General features: G+C 33.2%; 1 protein-coding gene across 1 annotated transcript; it reads left to right on the top strand.

Annotated features, from left to right (window-relative positions):
- Positions 1 to 5,708: 5,708 nt before the first annotated feature.
- Positions 5,709 to 6,589, top strand: LOC122308383 (RING-H2 finger protein ATL78-like). The gene has a single exon (XM_043121673.1). The coding sequence runs from the start codon at positions 5,752 to 5,754 to the stop codon at positions 6,433 to 6,435; it is 684 nt and encodes a 227-aa protein (XP_042977607.1). The 5' UTR covers positions 5,709 to 5,751; the 3' UTR covers positions 6,436 to 6,589.
- The last annotated feature ends 15,380 nt before the right edge of the window (positions 6,590 to 21,969 follow it).

Below are 21,969 nucleotides of genomic sequence, written 5' to 3'. Positions count from 1 at the left end.
ATTTCATTGCCTCAGTTCTTTTTTTTTTTAATAATATTTCTACTGCCACATCATCAATGGTGCACATTTTCGTTCACGATCTGCTTGCATATAGAAGTACTCTAAACAAAAACAAAGACTGGAAAGGCGCAAACTGGGAATTTGAATAATTGGGCCAAGAAAGAAGGTAGTTGGACGTGAACCTTTCCAGCATGAGATCCACACTAATTTTATACCCGAAGGCCCAATACACTGACACGTCATCAGTAACAGAACCCATGACTTCCTGCGCGGCAAAGTTTTTTTGAAAGTTATCACCGTACACGAAGATATTCTATTCTCTCTCTTCTTTATATCTATAATCCTTTTTTAATGTTGGAGTTTGGACCCGCGAATATATCAGTCATCAGATATGGATCCGATCCAGTGGTGGCGTCCACTTTAATTAATAACAAAAGCAACTTTCTAATTAATGTGATATATAGTATCTAATAAATGATATTTACACAAATGTCGTGTAATTATTTTTAAAAAAATAAATTAATTAAAAAGTTATATGATAAATAATTAATTTTTTAATAATAAATTTTTTTTTTAAATAATTTCATAATGTTTATACATTCTATAACTGTAAGTGACAATTTTTAATGTCCATTTAAATAATATATTCTCTCCTTTTTTTACAATCTCCTGCTTGAATTATCTGCAATTTAATTATGAGTTCTTCTTCTTATAACTAGATATATAAATCATATAATCTATGTCCGTGATATTGCAAAACTTGATTTATTAGAAAATTTTAATTTTAAATTTTTTATTTTATAAATCAAATATTATCGTATCAACAACATGGAAGGTGCTTTACAGATTAACTTCCATATATCATTTCATTTGATGAACATGAATTTTAAAGTTTGTTAATTATTGGTTAGCGTAGGTCGATGCGTTGGATTCAATTTATGTTCCATCTCATGATTAAAAAGTTGGAACCTTCATTGGTGTGCGTGTGTTTTTATTTTTTTCCCTTCCTCAGAGTGGAACTTTCGTTGGCCTTTTGTGCTTTTTTAAAGTCAAACCGTCCTAGGCTTACCTGTCTGTGGGAGCGAATGGATATGATGACACGGACACACAGAATGTGGGAAGTAACCTCATCTTCTACTTACAATATATATATATATATATATATATACGTATTATGTACATACAATCATCTTATACGTATATACATACCAAAGTGAAACGACGAGCAACTTACAAAAAAATCATGCGCATTGAGCATCGAACTTTTATAACATGTTTGATGGTATTTATAGCATTATTAATGTTTCGTAGTAGTGCATGTTACTTGTATTTACTTCGTATCATGTTACGCCATTTTTAAGTAGTAAAATTAATTAAAATTTTACCTGTTAATGGTTTAAGTATGACGCTCATAATATAACATTATTGCTTTATCTACCAGTTGAATTAATTATATTCTTATAAAAATTTTATATATAATTATTTTTATATATTTTATGTGTACTTTATTAATATGATTGGTTGTACTTTTTTTTAATATAAAATAATTATTTTAATTAATCACATCAGTGAAATAAATAAAAAAAACGTAAAACTAACTATATATATTACATGAATATGACAAACATTATCTATTACATCAGTAATATTACTAATATTACATAGATATTACACTTAAAATGATACGAATATCAATACTAAATTGATGATCATCACGACAGACAACACTTTGGCCATTTGCATTAACAGGGTATAGCACGTGGATCATATTTGTCTTATAATTCGCGCCATTAGTCTTTCTAAAACAATATATATTAATCAAGCAATTTGTTTTTCTCTCACCATATATACAAAGAATTTGCTATATATCTTAATTATAAATATATAATTTGGGGTTCATGACAAATAACTTATGTGAATATGTAGAATTGGAATTCCTTAAACTAACAATCAATTTGAAAAACTCATCCAAAAAAGTCAAATCAAGTCAATAAATAAAAATCATGTCTTCTACAGTTTGAATCAAGTCGAACAAAATTGGTTCTATTTCTTTCAAGCTCATCTTGAATATTGGTCTCTTATTAACTTCATTTCAAGTGGATTACACTAATCTTTACATTACTTTCTTAATTTTCTTGACTCTTAATCTTGTAATTGATTTTTAAGACTTGATCCACCTTTAAGGCCATCAATAACACAAGGGAATCCGGCCAAATCCAGAAGATATGATTCGTACAATCAAATAGGAAAAGCAACTCTTTTAGCTTAGCATATGTATAATCTCTTACTGATTATATATATCTATAATAATTCACGAATGTGAATAAAGCAAGACCAAGTATTCCCACTTGTTCATGTCATGGGGCATGCAGCTCTTTTTCTTTTTTTTCTTTTTCTTTTTCTTTTTTTGAATAAATCTACGTGCAAATATATCCTTTACTCGAGAACTAATTAGCAGCATCATTTGAATGTGTTAGACCGTAAGCTTTGCATTCTTAGCTGCCGTTTACACATATTTATAAGAAATACTATTTATCATTCTCAAACGGCACTTCACCATAGGATTTATCATTTTCGTTGGCCTTTATATTTAAATACACATATTTACATATTAATATATATGTGTTTAAATAGAAAAGTAAAAATGACAAATTATATATTAGTGTGTGGTATAGGAAATGATAAGTAGAATTTTTTCAAATTTATATATATCAACCATACATTAGTACTGTCAATTAGCCTCATTCCGTTTTCTAAAATACCAACTACCATGCAATTTGGCGTTCTGATAAATGTTTTAACCACAAAAGAATTTCGCAAAAGTAAATGCACAAAACTAAAACCGCACCGACAGCTCATAAAAAGTGATATGTAGAACCAACCGGACTGTTAATGGTTGAGAAAACCAGTGACATCGGTTTCGACATGATCCCAATCAGTCGTCGATTTCCCTTTGACATCATGAGTAACTAGAAACTGAGAAATAAAAGAGGTGCGAATCGACAAAGTCGTGACCTTGTGATAAGAGAGGAAGATGGCTCGACGTCACAATGAGAGAGAGAGAAGGGATGTGTGATGAGAGAGAGAGAGGTGTAGCGAGTCGGTAGGCTAATTCCTCATCCTCCAATCAGTCATTCCCCATGGTTTATTGTCCCAACAAATAAATAATTATAGGATGAAATCTTAATATAATTCGAAAAAGTGAGTATGGGTGTAAATTTTAACCGATAAACCGGAAAACCGGCCCAGACCGAGCCAGTTGTGCCGGTTTTGGACCGGTCCGATCCGAAACTGGTTTCATAAAATAGAAAACTGGCTGGAACCGGTCTAGTTTCGGTCATTTTTAGACCGAACTAGACCGGACCGAACCGATACTGTTTAATATATTTTATATGATATATAATTTTTATATATAATATAAATAATAATGTAAATTATAATTATATATAATGTTATTATAATTTATAAAATAAAAGTTTAATCTTAAACATAAAAATTTAATTGATCATATGCTTTAAATATATAATATTATAAATATATATTATTTATTAATAACATTTTATCATAGATTCATAAGAAGTAAGAAACAAAAAAGAAAGAAAATGCCTCAAATATTATTACTAAATTTTGATGGCCTAATAAACTTAAAATTCTCCATATTTTTTCTTATAAGTATGTAAGACATTATTAGATAAATATAAATTATATATATTAGTATTTAATTTATATTAACACAATTTACATTTTATGAGCTAATACTAAATACTAATATTCTAATACTATATTACTATTAGTATTATACTTTAAGTCTATGTATAAATTAGTATATAAATCATTATACTAAATAATCACATATAAAATAATAATATAGTAATACTAACACTATATTACTATACTAATACTATCAATATAGTCTATCAATAATATAGTTCTAATAAACTAAACTCACTATAACAATTAACAAATACTAATATATAGACTATAATTAATAGTTATATACTAATGCTAATACATAGCAGATTTTGTTTTACATAGCAGTTTTTTTATATAGCAGTTTTTTTATAACATAAATTTTTGACATGGTAGTTTTTTTTTATAAACAAATTTTTTTATGATAAATTTGTATTTTATTAAAACCGGATTGAACCGAATCGAGAACTGGTAAAATTGGAGTACTAGTTTAGGAGGGTAACCAGTGCGTAATCGATTTTGAAAAATATAAACCAGTGCCTACCAATTCGATTCTAAATTTTTTCTAAAACCGAACAAGTTACACCCCTAAAAGCGAGAGTGGTAAGTCCAAGGAAATAACCTAAGAAAAAATAAGTATTATTATAAGATTAAACAAAGGAATTCATAAATAAAAGTGCTAAGACTACAACCAGTCAGACAGCTGCGTGAGGAGATAGAGATACGCCGTCATAGAGGGAGGGTAAAGATTAAACCTAAACTAAAACGACGTAATTTGGTATATTAAACCAAACAACGTCTTTCAGTTTAATTTTTTTTTAAATGATTTCTCTCTCTATCGTTTTACTTAAAATATATATATATATTATATATATATATATATATAAATATAAACAGTATATCGATTAGTTTACTAGTTCGAACCAGATGACCAAATTGGACTGATCGGTTTCTTTAAATTTCCAACGCATCTCAACCAGTTCTCCACCGATTCCGGCCTATTGCAATCGATCCCAATCAATTTTACGGCTTTTTGTACAGCCCTACCTAGCACTGTCCATAGAGAAATCTTTTAATTAAAAAGAAAACCCGATAATTAACCAAGATTTAAACCATCTATATATATATATATATATATATTATCACCAAAGCAACTAATTAATTTTACGTACATGCAGAGAAATAAATTATAATATCAGATTTAAAAAACCTAGCTAGCTAGTCGTTCATTACTTCTGAACAATACCATTAATTTACTGGCCGTCGACGTTAAATACGTACGTACTGTATATCGATATATACACACAACATGATGACACACTTGACCATATAAAGCGATTATATATTTAATATTTTCCATCATACTATTGTTCAAAGTTGTGACCTTAGTGCATACATGCAACATGTGCGCGCAGCCAGTGAAATCCTAACTAAGACATATGGCTCTATTTATATTCTTTTTTAATGTAAATTAATATTGACACATTTTATTCAGTTTACCACAAAACATGCAAAAGAATATATTTCTCTTGAAAATCTCTGCAACTAAGGGCGTTTCGATTCTGATCTCCACTGATCTTCAGCATGCCTTTACAATTTGGAGATCAAATGATTCATGACAAGAAAAATTCCAGGTACGTGGCACTTTCTGCTGCTCACAAAGTGGCCGGGATGGACCCATTGAAACAAGAAAACCCCATTAAGCTACATATAGAGGAATTAAATGCAACGAATTAGCCCTGTTCAATTACTATAATATAATGAATTATTAAAGGATAAAATCCTCCTACTAATTATTAGGGGTTATATATATATAAATTTTATTTATAATTTTTAAGTGGAGACTGTATATATAAATCATTTATTAAATAAAAATAAAATATTATTTTATAAAAAATATTTTTATAATTTTAAAAATAAAATTACCTAAACCTACTTTACATTGACTAGAGCATTGCTCACATCTATATATGTGTATCCATCTCCCAGATAAAGTACGTACCTAGCTATTCAAAAAAACCTAGACTTGAGAAACCAATTAAACACGATCGAGCTACAAACATGTCTGCTTCTACTTCCGCACCTAATCGTGAGCTGCTCCAAGCTGATTCTGCAGGAGACTTTTACTCGAGGAGATTGCTCCTGCCCTACAAGTTTTACCAGCCACCGACTATGGCAACTCCTCCTGCCACTGGAAATGGCCACGAGTCGCTGGAAACCAACGCGGGTGACAAAAGTTTCGACGCAAATGTTGTCATGGTCCTCTCAGTCCTCTTGTGCGCACTGATTTGCTCTTTGGGGTTGAATTCTATAATCAGGTGTGCCTTAAAGTGGTCAAATATGGTAGCCTTCGAGTCCGGTACTACTGGAAATGCCTCGGCTCGGAAGGCCGTTACTGGGGTGAAGAGAAAAGCCGTCAGGTCTTTCCCGACGGTAATCTTTTCGCCTGAGCTGAACCTGCCGGGCTTGGACACCGATTGTGCAATATGCCTAACGGAGTTCGTGGCAGGCGAGCGTGTGCGCCTTCTGCCCAAATGCAACCACGGTTTTCATGTCCGGTGCATCGATAAATGGCTAAGTTCGCATTTCTCGTGCCCAAAATGCAGACACTGCCTTATCGAGACATGCGAAAAGATCGCCGGCCGCAGCCAGGCAAGCTCATCGGAACAGCCCCCAACAGTGGAAGAAGTCGCTGTAAGCATCGCAGCACTGGAACCTGAAGGTTTGATTCGTGCTTACTTATAGGGGGATGCAGTACTTAGGCGTATTCTTCATCCTTACATATGATATGGAAACTGTAGTAGTTTAGCCTTAATTAATTTGTGTAATAGTTAGCACTTGAAAGTAGAAATGTCTCCATTTCTCTGGTTACAGCCTTCATGTAAATTTGTACAGAATACAATTGCGCAGGAGTTATTTCCAATGAATCCAAGTGGTGGGCACAAGCTATTTTGCCAAAACATTACAGAATGGGTAATAATCTATTGCCAGAAACACGACTTGTCCGAAACAGAATTTTGTCATTATAGCATCTAATGGCCAATAATATTTTGACAAAACATAACTGAATGGGTAATAATATATTGCCACCAAAACTAGTTGTCTAAAACAAATTTTTGTCATTATAGCATCCAATGGGGATAAATTGTTTGCCATATTATGTTCCACGATTGTCAAACATAGCACATACCTTTTTCCGACTACTACTTTTGACACTAAACATATATTACCCATCATATCGTGTGGTGGAAAAAAGTGGAGTTTCACAATCAGAAACCAAGTTCTGATTTAATAGGCACCACGAGGCTGGTCGCAATTATTTAACTGTAACCAGAAAATATAATTACATATATCTTTTTGCCACCATATTTTCCATGAAAGATCTCGTGGGAGATATATATATCCTGACCAACACGCGTTGTGAAAAAAAGAATTTAACTTACCACTGGTAAATAAATCCAAATAGCGTTTGCCACCACACCATACTAATTTTTTCACAAATTGTTTTCGTGGGAAATATTAGTCTTTTTCCACAAAAGTTTTTTACCGTGAGAACAAAATTTTCCCCACTTATTATATGCCACCAACCTCCCACGAATATAATTTGGTGGGATAAAACTGATTGCGACTGGATGGTAGCCTTTTCCGACAACTCTCAACCATGGCAAAAAGCTGCTTTTGTTGTAGTGTGCAACTTGTGATCTGCAGCAGTACTAATTAATTCTCTCTCCCGTTTAGATACAAAAATTGTTTCGTCTTACTTTTATCATTATAATTTTTAAATTTTTTTTATAAAATATAATAAATAATTTAATTTTATAAATTTAAAAATAATAATAATAATATTTAACTAATATTTTATTTAAATTTTAACTTTTATTTGAATTTATTCATCTCAATCTACTGTCCAAACCCCACCTAAATAAATACAAATTACTACACTAAATTGAAAATAGTCATGAATTTGTTTAAGGGTTCCTTCAATGGTCACTTCAATAAGAATAGGTTTACAAAGTGAGATGAAAATTTTTAATTTTAGATAAAAGTTTAAAATATTATTTTTTTAATATTATTATTATTTTAAAATTTAAAAAAATTAAATTATTTATTATATTTTGTATAAAAATTTAAAAATTTTATAATAATAAAATTAAATAAAATAAAAATCATCTTAATTGTCAAACCCGTAAAATCTAAGACTTGAATGAGTTTGCGTACGTAGGTAGTCCATAAATTATTAGAGAAATACTTTAGGCCCCAAATTCGAACCCGAGTTGTACCCGAATGTTGTTTTCTTTTTTTTTTTTCTTTTTTCTTTTATTTTTTATTTTTTATTTTTTATTTTTTATTTATTTTTAAATATTTAAGAATATAAAAAAAATAAATAAATAAAAACATTTTTAACTTATTCGGCCTGCACTCAGGCTAAGATGAGTAGTACCCAAAAAAAATATGGAGTGTGGAGTGTTGAAAAATTGTGAAGATATTTTCATTTATTATAAGCACTAATTCGCTTGCGTATGTGCAATACCTCCTTAGTCCCTGACTCCCTCCAGTCTGGAAGTGGACGGCCAACCAGCTGAGTCACAAACCAATTAAGAGTATTTTATTTATCTGAGCTAAATTTATTTTTAAATTTAATCAATATCAATATTTATTTACATTTATTTATTTAATTTAAATTTAATCTTCACATTAAATTAACTATTTATTCTCTATATAATAATAAAATATTATTAAATTAATAATTTATTTTTTTAATTTATTTGATCACATTTTATAATTCTACCAATTAAATATTAATAATAATTATATTCTAATTAAATTAATATTAAGAAAAGTATTATTAAATGTTAATAATAATAATTATATCATATTAAATTAATATTATTATATTATGATTAAATTAATATTAAAAAAGTATTATTAAATGTTAATAACAATTATATTATATTAAATTAATATTAGAAAAAAGTATTATTAAATGTTAATAGTAATTATATTCTAATTAAATTAATATTAAAAAAGCATTGTTAAATGTTAATAATAATTATATTATATTCAATTAATATTAAAAAATATTATTAAATGTTAATAATAATTATATTCTAAATGTTAAATGTTAATTATATTCTAATTAATTTAATTTATTTGTTTGGAATGAGAAATTAATATTTTAATTTTGATGAATGAATAATGGTCTTCTATCTTTAGCCAACCACTATAGTAAAAGTTTAAATTATTTTAGATTTGCCCAATCCAATGTGAATGATTTTTTAGCCAAATTATGTAAAATTTGGCCAAACATCTCATTTGACTAAGCCAATGAGGATGTTCTAAGTATTGTCCTTTTGTTTTAAAATTAGTGTTTTATGCATGACATTCTGCCATTCATATCATATGATATGAGATAAAATATTATATTTTAAATAATAATAAAATTTTAAAATTACATCAAATGAAATAATTTATAAAAAAATATATATTTAAATAGTGAGATAAGATGAAATAGTTTTTAATTTTTAAAATTTTAAAAATGTGTAGATTTTACTATTTTAAATAGAGCCGAATTGTACATTATTCATATACTATTTACACACTGCTAATATCAGTTTTTCCTATTCATGCACTGTCAGTTTTTATTATTTATTTAAGTGTATGTTTTTAAAATTTAAAGACGGAATATAATATGTTCAGATAAAGAAAACTACTGTAGCACATATGAGGTTTTTTGATTAACCAAACCTGGCCTAGAGTATAAATAATGCAAGGCCAAGATTAAGCGCGTACGTACCGTTATACAACAATATTAATCTGACCTTAAAATAGTATTTGTCAAAGTGTGTACATGATGATGTGATTGAATCATCTTGACCATGAAGGCACTATGCAATTAATCTAATTTCCTAGAATTCAAGTTGTCCAGTACAAAATCTTTGGAACAATGCCATTCCAAGCAGTTGCGCGTATATATATATAGCCTACGCATGCTGATGCAACCATGAATATATATATGTATATATATATACACACACTAGTAGAGGCAACGTCATTTGGAAGTTTGCATAGTGGAGGCATAATTTATATGTAGATATAAACTTTACATACGAGTTAATATCTTATTTAAATATATAATTATAATAATGAGAAGTTTATATAAATTTAAAAATAAAGATGTAAACACAAACTTTATATATAAGTCAATTTTATCATATTTTCTTATTTATACTTTTATTATATTCAGTCAAACAAAGGTACATATAGAATTTGTGATTGATTTATTGTTAAACAGATGCATATTATTTTTATAATTATAACACTTGTTTTAAATTGTTACAAGAAGTTTGAGTTTTTGAATGTGGTCATATGCATAAGGAGCTGTGCATGTATATATAATTATTTTAAGCAATGTTTTGAATACCGTACCGGCCAAGGCACTGGAACAAAATATTTCGATACTGGTACCGTTTCGTGTACCGTTTCGAAATAATCGATATATGAATAAATTATATATATATATATATTTTAAGAAGATGATGGTACTCTAATTTTATTGATTGCCTCACTTATGGCAGAGGAAAATCGTGGTTACAACAAGATACCTGAGGGATAAAAATAAAGCAATAAAACCAAAACCCAGGCATCAAAACACTAAATCAAATTGAATCATAATTACATAAACAAACCATAACAAGGAAAAAAACATGAACTAGACTAAAAAGAGAATCTACAAAAAAGACAAACAAAACAGGGTAAAATGGCCAAAATAAAACACAAAACAATTTATCAAGGAAACCATTAATAGGTCCGCAAATAAGGAAGACCAAGTCTGTCCATATGGATAAGACCTCTTAATCTATTAGGCAAATCACCAGACCAGTCTGAATTTAAACCACCAGCTCCCCTCTTAGCAAGGTAATCAGCCACAACATTACCTTAACGGAATACATGATTCACTCTATAATCCATACAGTTAAGATAATCAAGTAACTCCTCCCAAAAATCTTCTAAATACCAGTTATTACAAGCACCCTTGGTAAGCCAAGTAACCAACAATTGAGAGTCAATCTCAATTTCAACACGGAAGAAACTCGAGTAATAGCACCTGCGAACACCTTCCAACAAGCTGCGAAGTTCAGCATAATTATTAGACCCCTGGTTTAGAAAAACAGAATAAGCATCAAGTAACCTTCCACTATCATCGCGAATCACACCCCCTGCACCAGAAGGACTAGGATTACCAAAGCTACTCCCATCAGTATTAAGCTTGACCCAACCCTGAGGCGGTCTGGTCCACCTCACCACACGAACCTTTTTAGGTCTAGGAGATAAAATAGGAATATCCAAACGTTGTAAAATAGCAACATCTTTATCAGGAAGCCTGGTAACTTTCATGATCAAATCCATAATACGATGAATCCATAGCCTAATAGCATGCCAAACTGCCTCGACACTATCAATCCTATCCTCATACCGGGCCTTACACCGTCTCTTCCAAAGCTTCCAAGAAACAATAGAAGGGAGAAGACCAAAGATTACCCGTACCTGGGAAGACTTTCTCGCACGACGAAACCAAAAATTTGATTGCTCTTGCCACGTATGATAAATATCCATATTCACACCTAACTGTACAGCAGTCATTCTCCAAATTTGTCGAGCAAAATTACCCGTACAAAGCACATGATTCAAATCCTCGGTGTGACCAGCAGAACAACAATTACACTTAGAAGCCATAGAGATGCCAACCCTTTTGATCCTGTCATCTACACTTAAACAATTATTAAACGCTTTCCACATCATAATAGAGATTTTCTTAGACAAATGAGTATGCCAGATCCAAGGAGCCCAAGGTAAAGGGGACGCCCTGACTCTAACAAAATCTCAAGCACTTTTGGTAGAGAAAGACCCACTAGTATCCTTTAACCAAATTAAGACATCTTGCCCTTCCTTGTGCCCAGCCAAAAAATGGCACAATTCTGAAGCTTTCTGATGGCCCACTAGTCGATCCAAGAGATGAATATCCCACCCAATATCAATACGACAATCTTTAATTTTTAAATGAGGTTGCTCAATCATAGGAAATTGACTGCTAAGAGGTCCGTGTTCCTCCCAGTTATCATACCAAAAGGAGATATTACCCTCTCTCACCTTCCACTTAGACCCATTTAATACCTCTGGAATACAACGAACAATCGATTTCCAAATCTGAGTGCTTTTATTAGGTTCCAAAAGAGATAAATGGCTATTTTTAATATACTTTCCTTTAAAAAAATCCGCCCAAAGAGACTGTCCCTGCATGAGTTGCCAAGCAAGTTTCATGTGAAGAGCTTTCTGAATATCCCCAAAATTCCTTATACCCAAACCGCCTTCATCAGTAGGATTACAAATGTGATTCCAAGGAATCCATTTCCTCTTAGCCTTACCATCAGAATCACCCCAAAAGAATGAACTCAAAAGCTTATTCAACGCCCCTAGCACAATCTTAGGAACATGTAACACTGCAAGAAGATGGGTGGCCATACTCGCTAACACATGACGTAGAAGAATAGTTCTACCACCTGCCGAAAGCATTTTCATCTTCTAACCTGCAATCTTTTTTTGGACTTTACCAAGAAGATCCCCAAAATAACTAGCCTTAAGTATCCCTACCACAATAGGAACCCCCAGATACTTGAAAGGGAAAGAGCCTTCAGAGAAACCAGTAATATTAAGAATAGCATGCTGCCTAGCAGTAGGGATTTTCTTAGAGAAATAAATAGCACTTTTATCCTTATTAAGAACCTAACCTGTCCAATCTTCATAAAGAGTCAAAACCTTCATCAGATTCCTCATAGAATTTTTACTACCATTAGCAAAAATAATAACATCATCTGTATACATAAGGTAGGAAATGATCGGGGTACCTCTAGCTTGAGAAAATGAGCCAATTTTACCAGTAGAAAAATACTGCTTAAGCAGGCGAGATAGCACCTCTTGCATGATAATAAACAAATAAGGGGATAGAGGGTCACCTTGCCTCAAACCACGCTCGCCTTTAAAAAAACCCAAAGAGATCCCGTTCATCATGATAGAACACCAAGGAGAGGAAATACAAGCTTGAATCATATCAATAACTTGAGTAGAAAAACCAAAGTTGGCCAAAACATGAAGTAAAAAATTCCAATCTAGTTATCATATGCTTTGGACATGTCAAGCTTAACCATAACATTACCCCTAGAGGATCTTTTATGAATAGAATAAACCATCTCTTGAGTCAAATTGATGTTCTCAAATATGCTACGACCCGGAATAAAAGCTCCTTGCTCCTGTGAGATCATATTAGATAACAAGAAGGTAAAACGACCCACAATAATTTTAGTGCAAATCTTATAAATCACAGAGCAAGACTAATAGGCCTAAATTTATCAAAACCAGAAGGCTTATCCACCTTAGGAAGTAAAACAATATACAAGGCAATGTAGAATCTAGGCAAAGAATGATTTTCAAAAAAATCCACAGTGGCATCCAAAATATCCTCTTTAACAATATCCCAACAAACTCTGAAGAAAGCCGAACTAAAACCATCCGGACTCGGGCTACTATCAATGGGAATGCTAAAGAGAGCATCCTTAACCTCTTCTAAAGAAGGGGCACGACAAATAGCCAGATTATCCTTGTCAGTAATAACAAGGTCAATCAACTCATTTAAATTAGGCAAAACCCTATGACGAGTGTGACCCAAGAAATTTTGGAAGTAAGGGACAGCAGTCTGATGAATATCATAAGGAGAATTTAAAATAGTGCCATCATTCAAACACATCTCCTTAATCCTTTTATGACTCTTAGCATTCAAATAAGCATGATAAAATTTAGAGTTCTGATCCCCATCTTTGAACCAACTTTTCTTAGCCATATGAGCAAGGCGAATGTCCTCTCTCCCCATCCAAGTTAAAAGTTCTAACTTAGATGCCAAGAGGTCAATATCATCCTCCTCATTAAAACCAACTTGGAGGCGAGATTCCAAGCAATCAATACGTTGCTCTAAATCTTTGATGATCTTATTAGTCTTACCAAAAACACGATGATTCCAATCCTTAAAAGCCACTTTCATCCTTTTTAGTTTAAAAGCTAAGTTAATAAGCCTAGAACCAAGACCCTTTTGCTTCCACACCCCATCTACAAAAGGAATAAAATCAATATGATCAGTCCACATAAATTGAAAATGAAAGGGACTAGGCCCATACCGAAAAGGATCTATACCCATTTGAATCACCAACGGGGAATGATCAGAAGTGATACAAGACAAAACTTGGAAAAAATTGTTAGGAAAATAATGAAGAACATTAGGCTTAATGAGGCAACGATCTAACCTTGCCCAGTGCGCGCCAACCTGCCTTGGCTATTGCACCAAGTCATCTTTGGACCTTTAAAACTCATGTCAAGCAGTCCACAATTTTGAATGCAAAAATTGAAATCTTCCATAGCGGCAAAAGGACAAGGTCGACCACCTCTTCGATCCGAGTCATCTCTAATAATGTTGAAATCTCCATAAAGAATCCATGGAAGAGAACCGCTATGAATAGCCTCAAGATCCGCCCAGAGAGTTTTTCGTTCCATATAATTACACTTAGCATAAACAATGCTGAGCAGAAACACATGACCATTCTCCTCAACACGAATAGAAACATGCTGGTTCGAGCTCTCCAACCAATGAACTGTAACAGCTGAGTTCCACATCAACCAAATTTTTCCTTCTTTCACTTCATTAGTAACAAAGGACTCACAACTGAATCGACCCAAATAATCAGGAATATTTTTCTCCATAAGAAAAGGCTCAGCCAAAGCTACTATATTAGGCCAATATATTTTAATAAGTTTCCTCAACCGCATTTTGGAGGTTCCCACATCCCTGATATTCCAAAAAATAATTGGACTGATCATAAATTAAGTTTAGAAGGATGAATTACCGCCCTAGAAGAACTTCTTGTGTGATACTTTCCAGCACCTTGCTTAGGTCTCTCCGTATCAGTGCAATATTCTTTACAATTATCATCCCAAAGACTATCTCGTTCAAGTTCTGGATCTGATTGTGTATCACCAAGCCGTTCCTCTTCATGCATGAATTCTTCAACTATAGGTTCTATCACTTGGACGTTAAAGTGAAGGGCTTTTTCAGACCCACCTGCGTCATCCCTGATAACATGATAAGGCCCATCCTGAACAAGTTCATTTGTATCTACCTTCCCAGAAAAATTTTCAGTCATATTGTCAACTTCACATAAACCCACATTCGGTTCTTGTAACTTTCCCTTACTACTTGCATCATGGCCCACTTCTACTGGCACTAGAGCTAAACTATCCCTCACAAGACCGTCAGACTGGCCGAAGTCGCCCACGACGTCAAATTCTTGTGCAGCATATGGGCCCACCTCAGTGTCTTCTTCCCCATGCAATTCATGAACATAAGCCTGCACTTCCGTAGACTGAGTAACGACCTGCATTGAAGCTTCATCAATTTTCCCGATCTCTTTAAGCTGGACTTCATCTCCACCATTTGTATCAATCTCTTGCACCACCAAAGGCTTAGAGCCTGAAGCGGTACCCTTCTCCATACCCTTAACTTGAATTTGGGTGTTTTCCTCCCCAGACTTAACAGATTTCTTAACCCAAGCTAGTCCCCCCTTCGGTTTCTTTTGAGTATCCCGACCCTTACAACGGGTCTTAATATTATGTCCCTGGCATCTGCAATCTACACAATATGCAGGAAAAGTTTCAAAAATAATGTTATGTTTCCTGCTTCCTTTCATTCCAGGGGTGCCGATCCAGAAATATGGTATAGGGTCTTTTGATGCATCTATTTCAACACAAACTCTAGCCCCATCTGTCCTAGTAGCATAAGTGGTAGAGTTATCACGTTTAATAAACTTACCGATCGGAGCAGTTAGGACTTTCAGGACTAAAGCATGATAAAAGTTTGGTGGAAGCCCTGGGAGGAAAATCCAAGCCGGTACACAAGGGGGTTTCATAATCTTCATCAAAATCAGGAGTCCAAGCAAATGATCTATATGGGACCCCATTCACATCGCAGGACTCCCTGGATAACGCCTTCTGGAAATCGGATTCAGAGGACATCCGAACAAAAACATGTCTCGGTCGCATTATGGATGATATCACCAGCATACTGGACAAGCCCCATCTGCTACAGATGAATGCTCGTATGGTGTCTAACGAGGGTCTTTGCCAGAGAAATTTTAGAACTATAGAGAAACGGAAGGGCTGAGCGGTAGTATCCAACTCTTCTGCAGAGAAAATAAAACAGAGCTCTCCATCTATGACTTTAGGCGGACGAAACGGCACGTCCGTCTCAAGTAGAGGTTGCGGCTCCGTTGAGACGAGGTCAGCGAACGACCGGCTGTGGCAAGGCCACTGCGGCCGCCATGCATTCATGTAAGGAAAACACCCAACCCTAGCAGAGCAGAGTTCTCAAAAAGGAAACAACGTAAGCTTCCTAGAGAGGTTCATGAATAAATATATATATTAATTATATTCTAAAATAATAGTCTATATATGAATAAATTATATATAAATACATATATATATATATATATAAATTATAAATAGTCTGGTCTGAATTGGAGATCAAAAAATGAGTTTGTAGTTTGAAAAAAAAAAGTTGAGGCCAAAATACTGGCCGGTACATAGGCTAGTACAGGTCGAAATATCGGCCGGTATTTAGACCGGTACGAAATAGGTAGAATTTCTCTACCAATACGGTCGATATATGCCGTACCGGCTAGTACAGTACGATTTTAAAAACGTTGATTTTAAGTATAATATCGGGTTAAACGTAGTTCAGTTAGACCTTTTTCGTGTACATTAGAAAGTAATAATAATTATGTATAAGTACAAGAAATTTGAACATAGGTCAAGCTAATGGAAAGAAAAGTTTGTTCACTATTAGTCGATTGCCCCACAACAAACTTGAATTTATTGTTATACTTGAGGATATTCACTCAAACAAAGGTACATATAGGATTTACGATTGTTTTATTTTTAAACAGATGTTCAGCCCGAATTCAACAATAAAGTCCAGCCTACCAACTAGCCCAAAAAGTGAAAACGACGTCGTTTTCAGCAAAGCAACCCTCAACCCATCTCATTCACACCCCAAAACGATGTCATTTCATAAAATAAAAACCCTAAGTATAAATAATTGCAACCCCCCCTCGCCCCGGTTCCAAATAGTTCTTCCCCGTCCCCCTTCTCTCTCTCTCTCTCTCTCTCTCTCTCTCTCTCTCTCTCTCTCTCTCTCTCTCTCTCTCTCTCCTTCTTCCATGTTTTCACTTCAGATTTGTACTATCTCTCTTCTCTCATCTACACTGTCTCTATTTCCTTCCACATTTTTTAAAAATCTTACAAATTTTAGTTTCTATGTCTCGGATATGTAAAAAAATTTTTTCTTTCGTTCGACGTATATTGGCTTGCAAGTTTTTGTTTCTTTCATCTATTTGTGTTGGGATTTATTTATTTGTTGGTTTTTTGTGCGATTTTTTTGTTTCTTACTTGTTTGGTTTGATGTTCATTTTTTTGTTTTAAAAAATTTTTGTTTATTTTTTTAAAATCTTGCATTTGTTGTTACAGTCATGTAAAAAATATTTTTTTCTTGCATTTCATGTATATTCGATACACTTTTTTTTTCCTTGCATTTCAAATCTATAGAATAAATATTTTTTTTTCGATCTGTGTTCCTAGGGTTTTTCCATTTCCAATCCAAGTTTATTTTCCTTGCATTTGATTTCTTCCACTTTTTTTTTTCTTGTTCTTCATTGTTTGATGTATATTACCTTTGTATTTTTCACATCTATCGAGCAAAATTTTTTTTTCCTTTTGATCTATCTTCCTATGCCTTTTCTGTTTTCCGTTCAAGTTTTTTTTCTTGCATTTTTTTTCTTTTATTTTTTTTTCTTGTTGTTCAGCCTTTTTTTCACACTAACTGGATTTTTTTGTGATCTTATTACATATGTTCTTTGGTCGTTTCTCTCTCCTAAAGCACGAGCAAATCAGAAGACAAAAGATGAGATTTGTTTTATTTGTTTTTTTTTTTGTTGGGTTATTCTCTGTAAAATATAGATGTGAATATGTAAACATTGTTTTTATTATGTTTCTATTTTTATTTTTATTTTTTGTTGTGATGCATATGCATACGCATATGATGTAATTATATATACTGTAATATTTCATTCATACAATACTGAAAGAACAAAAAATAACAAGTATACCTACAACTGCCAAGATTCAAGAGTAGCAGAAATCCGAAAGACATGGGCAATTTTTTTTTTTTTTTTTTTTTGAGAAAGTGAGAATACATAACACAAATGAATGAAATGCAAATATTAAGTTTTAAATTTGTGGCAGATGAAGTGATAAAATCCTAAGTGTAAAAAGACAACAAAATTTAGGCTATGAATTAAAAAGACAGTAAGCACAACGAAGTAAATAATAGAAGTAAGGGTCAAAATCGGAATAAAATAGAGGAAAAGAAGTCAAGCAATTAGAATGTGAAAAAACCAAAATGTCTGTCGGCAAAAAAAAATGTTAAAAGGATCACAATTTTCAAGTAAAACAAAGGGCAAAATTCAAAAAAAAAAAAAGATGTAGATAAAAACATTGTACCAAGCCGATTCGCACTTTCTATATAAGTATAGATATAGATATAGTATCTCAAATAACAAAATCATGTACTGCAAAGGATGTATAATTGCATAGAAACCCAAATGCATGCGCCTCGAATGGGAGTTAAAGAATTAGGATAGGTTTGGAAGTAGAGATGAGATGAGAATTTTGAAATTTTTGTAACTAGCATTAAAATTGAGTTGGGACTTTTTAGTTTGATTTTAAAAAACATTTGTGAGTCCCATATAAATGTGTTTGGACATAAAGTTGAGAAGAGAATTTTCATCTTGGGTTAAGGGAAGGAATGTCGTGGCCCCACCACTCTTAAGGTCCGAAGGCCTCATGCAATTTCTATACTTTCCATTTCCCTTTCCCTTTTTCCTCCTTCCCTGTCTTCGCTGCAACGTCTTTATCGAAGGAATTCCAAGAGTTGGATTTTTTCCTAAGCGCCTTCCATTGAAGTCGAAAGTTCTGAACCCTTATTTGGGTTTTCTATCTCCATTTCAACTTATACACCAACGAGTTCGATTTACCCCCAAAATGTTAGAAATTTTCATCCTATTTTTGTTTGAGAGACCATGGCGTTGTCTTCTTTATATTTTATGAGTTCTTGTGTTGCTTCTACTTCCTGTATCTGCGAGACCAACCATCAAAGTTTATATAAGTTAGGTTTACATTTCTTCGCATTCTCCATATACATGGGATAAATGGTTCAACTCGTGCATTGGAAAATATATTGGGTCTGTTGGGTTTCGGTTGCTATGCCGGATTTTTTTTAGAGTCCTTTTGCAATGACTCTTTGTTGGATATCTTGAAATGAAAGTGCTTGGGGGATCTTCCTAGTGTGTTATTTCTGGTAAATCTATTAAATATGAAAACAAATATGGATAATGGCCGCCTTGATTAAAAAAAAATGGTTTTCAAAGAGTCTCTGGGTTTCTATTTTAGTTCCTTAAGTTTAATTGATATTTTGTTTGTGTTTTAAGTTTATATACATCCAGTGCTAATTTCATAATGCAAAAACAGTCCTGATGACCAAAGGGGAAAAGAAAGCCCTGGTACAAAGAAAATAGGTGCTAGAGCTTCTTCTTTGTGAAAACTGGAGTTTGAGTTGTCTAGTAACACGAATTATGAATAGGCACCATGATACTTCTTTTATCATCTATGTAATTTCTACCATCGTCAATTGAAATTGTGGAAGAAAAGGATAGACTACATGGTAATAATTGTGGAAACGATTCAGAGTAGCTAGACAAAAGAAAAGTAATGAAGAACAGAGCTCCTAAACCGGGAGTTGGATTGCCTTAGGTATCTATGTAGTTGCCACATATCTATCAATTTCCCATTCAAGAAGAGGCGACATCCAGTATTGTCAAAGAATACTTATCATATGAGCATGCATTTAAGGCAATTATTTATTTTAATATTCTTTTTCTACAATATTATGTTGCCAAAGACCTTGGTGTTCACCCCTCCCTATTTGGGTTCTCTCATGTTGTTCCTGGATAGCACTTGGCATTTTGGTCGATAGTCCAAAATCCATTAAGTTGCATGGTCAATGCATGCTGAATGAACTTATCGTATGGCGTCACCATTTTAATAAGATAGTGTAGTGTATACAACATGCAGTAACAAGCATCCCTTGCCTAGTTGGACGATATCAAGGCATTGCGTTCAATATTTGAAATTGATTTTTCAATAATGAAAACATGCATTCAATAATGTTGCGCACCGATGAATGATGAAAGTTGAAATAATCTCTACATCCTCAAAAATTACGTCCACTAACACAATCAGACCGATGATACCTTTCTCGTGAATAAGGCGGCATAAACTTCTCAATGCATGGAAATGCGAAATTGACAAGATAATAATATCCTGAACTTATTTTGACAAAATAAATGAAGAAAATTAAATAATTGCAGAAAAATAAACTCGCACAAACAAAAACGATTGAAACTGTCAAATGTATTGTAAACATAAATTTTACCTTGTGAGGGCCATGGAAAGCGATTTCGACTTCGGATCAAGGCATCCAAGAAAACTTGTGCATCATGGGCTGTTTTCTCCTAGCCAGTATACATATACATGAACTTTATATCGAAGTCACATAAGCACAAAACATTTTGTGCAATTCGTTTCTATATGCATTGCTTAGACGAACTGGTGCAGCAGCTGAAATCATTGTTCTGTCCATAGCACCAAGACATTTCTACAAAGCCATTATCATATAATACACCCAATCAAAAAATATATATATATATATTTAAAGCATGGAAAAAAATGTAACCCATTTTAAATCCGAGTAGCAATTTAGGAAAATCATTACCTGAAACCATGGATAACAGTGGGGGTTTTCCACAATATAAGGATGGACACCCTCTGTGTGTGTTACTCTAATCACACTTCTCCCTAGTTGATATAAGGCCTGCATCACTGTCTTTACATGGCAGTTAATAGTTTTGCTTGATTGTTGGAACGGGTCCCCAACGATATGTTGACCTTGTGCATGGCCAACGACAAGGCAAAAGATGCCTACTGATTCTTCCACTGAGGTCCGCTTTGTAGGGTCTATAATTAATGCGTGCTGTAATAGGTTGCATACATGATGGAATGCGGAAACTTCCATTCGAAACATATCACGGTAATTTCGGAGGTTTCCATTCAATATTCCTTGAATATATTGTTTCCCCTGTAGACCAATATTGTGTTGGGGAATTCGAACCAAATCTCTTGGAAATTGAGCTACCATCCACATCATGTGAATTAAGTGAGAATCCTGAATTGTCGTTTCATCTCCACTCAAATTTAATGTCACCATGATCTCGTCTAGGTCGTTGTTACGAGACCTACTTGAAGAGACTGATGTGTAAATCTTGTTGGTTGTCTCCATGGATAATGCTTCATCCGAACTACTATCATTGTCCATTATAAATATAAGAATGCTTTGGAGGTTTAAAAAAATGTAAAAAGGTTCGCATAATTATATAGTGATGTTTATAGAAATATGGACTTAGGAAAAAGCAATGTATTAGTTTGGAATTCATAAACTCATTAAATGTGACATTTTAAATAGTCTATTACCCGAAATTCAAATGTTGACATAAATAACATCAAAGTAAATAACATCAAACGTTATACTGAAATAAAGATGCATAAATAAAATGATAAGAGGTCAACTCGAAAAATTGGTTATCCCTTCAAATGATAACCATAAAATCACCCAATCCGACATGTGGTCCCCTTGGAAAATGCTTCCATTACTTTGCCGATCATTTCAAACTCCAAGCCCATTTACTTCTGTGATCCTTCGATATAGACACAAATGACCTTTGAACTAACTTTTGTCACCAAAAATCGGTCGAAGGCCTTGTTAAATTGCTCAGTAGACAGGGGAGGTTGTAATCTTCCAACAACTTCATGCAATGCATTTGGAGATCAAATGCTCCATCAGACTTCATGTTATGCTCCCCTTTACCGCGCTTCCTAGATTAGTTAGACTCCATCACTTCCATGGCAGTCTGTCGCCTGGCTTCCTCTCTACGAAGAATCTCGTCAAGTGTCTCAGTCATTTGCACTTGAAAGGCCTTTGTATATTGTGGGACCTCCCTTTTGGCGTCTGCGAGA

Source organism: Carya illinoinensis, chromosome 4 (genome assembly GCF_018687715.1).
Source record: "Carya illinoinensis cultivar Pawnee chromosome 4, C.illinoinensisPawnee_v1, whole genome shotgun sequence".
In the NCBI taxonomy this organism is placed as follows: domain Eukaryota; kingdom Viridiplantae; phylum Streptophyta; class Magnoliopsida; order Fagales; family Juglandaceae; genus Carya; species Carya illinoinensis.
Note: the sequence above shows the minus strand (reverse complement) of the source record. Positions and strands in the feature narration are given on the sequence as shown.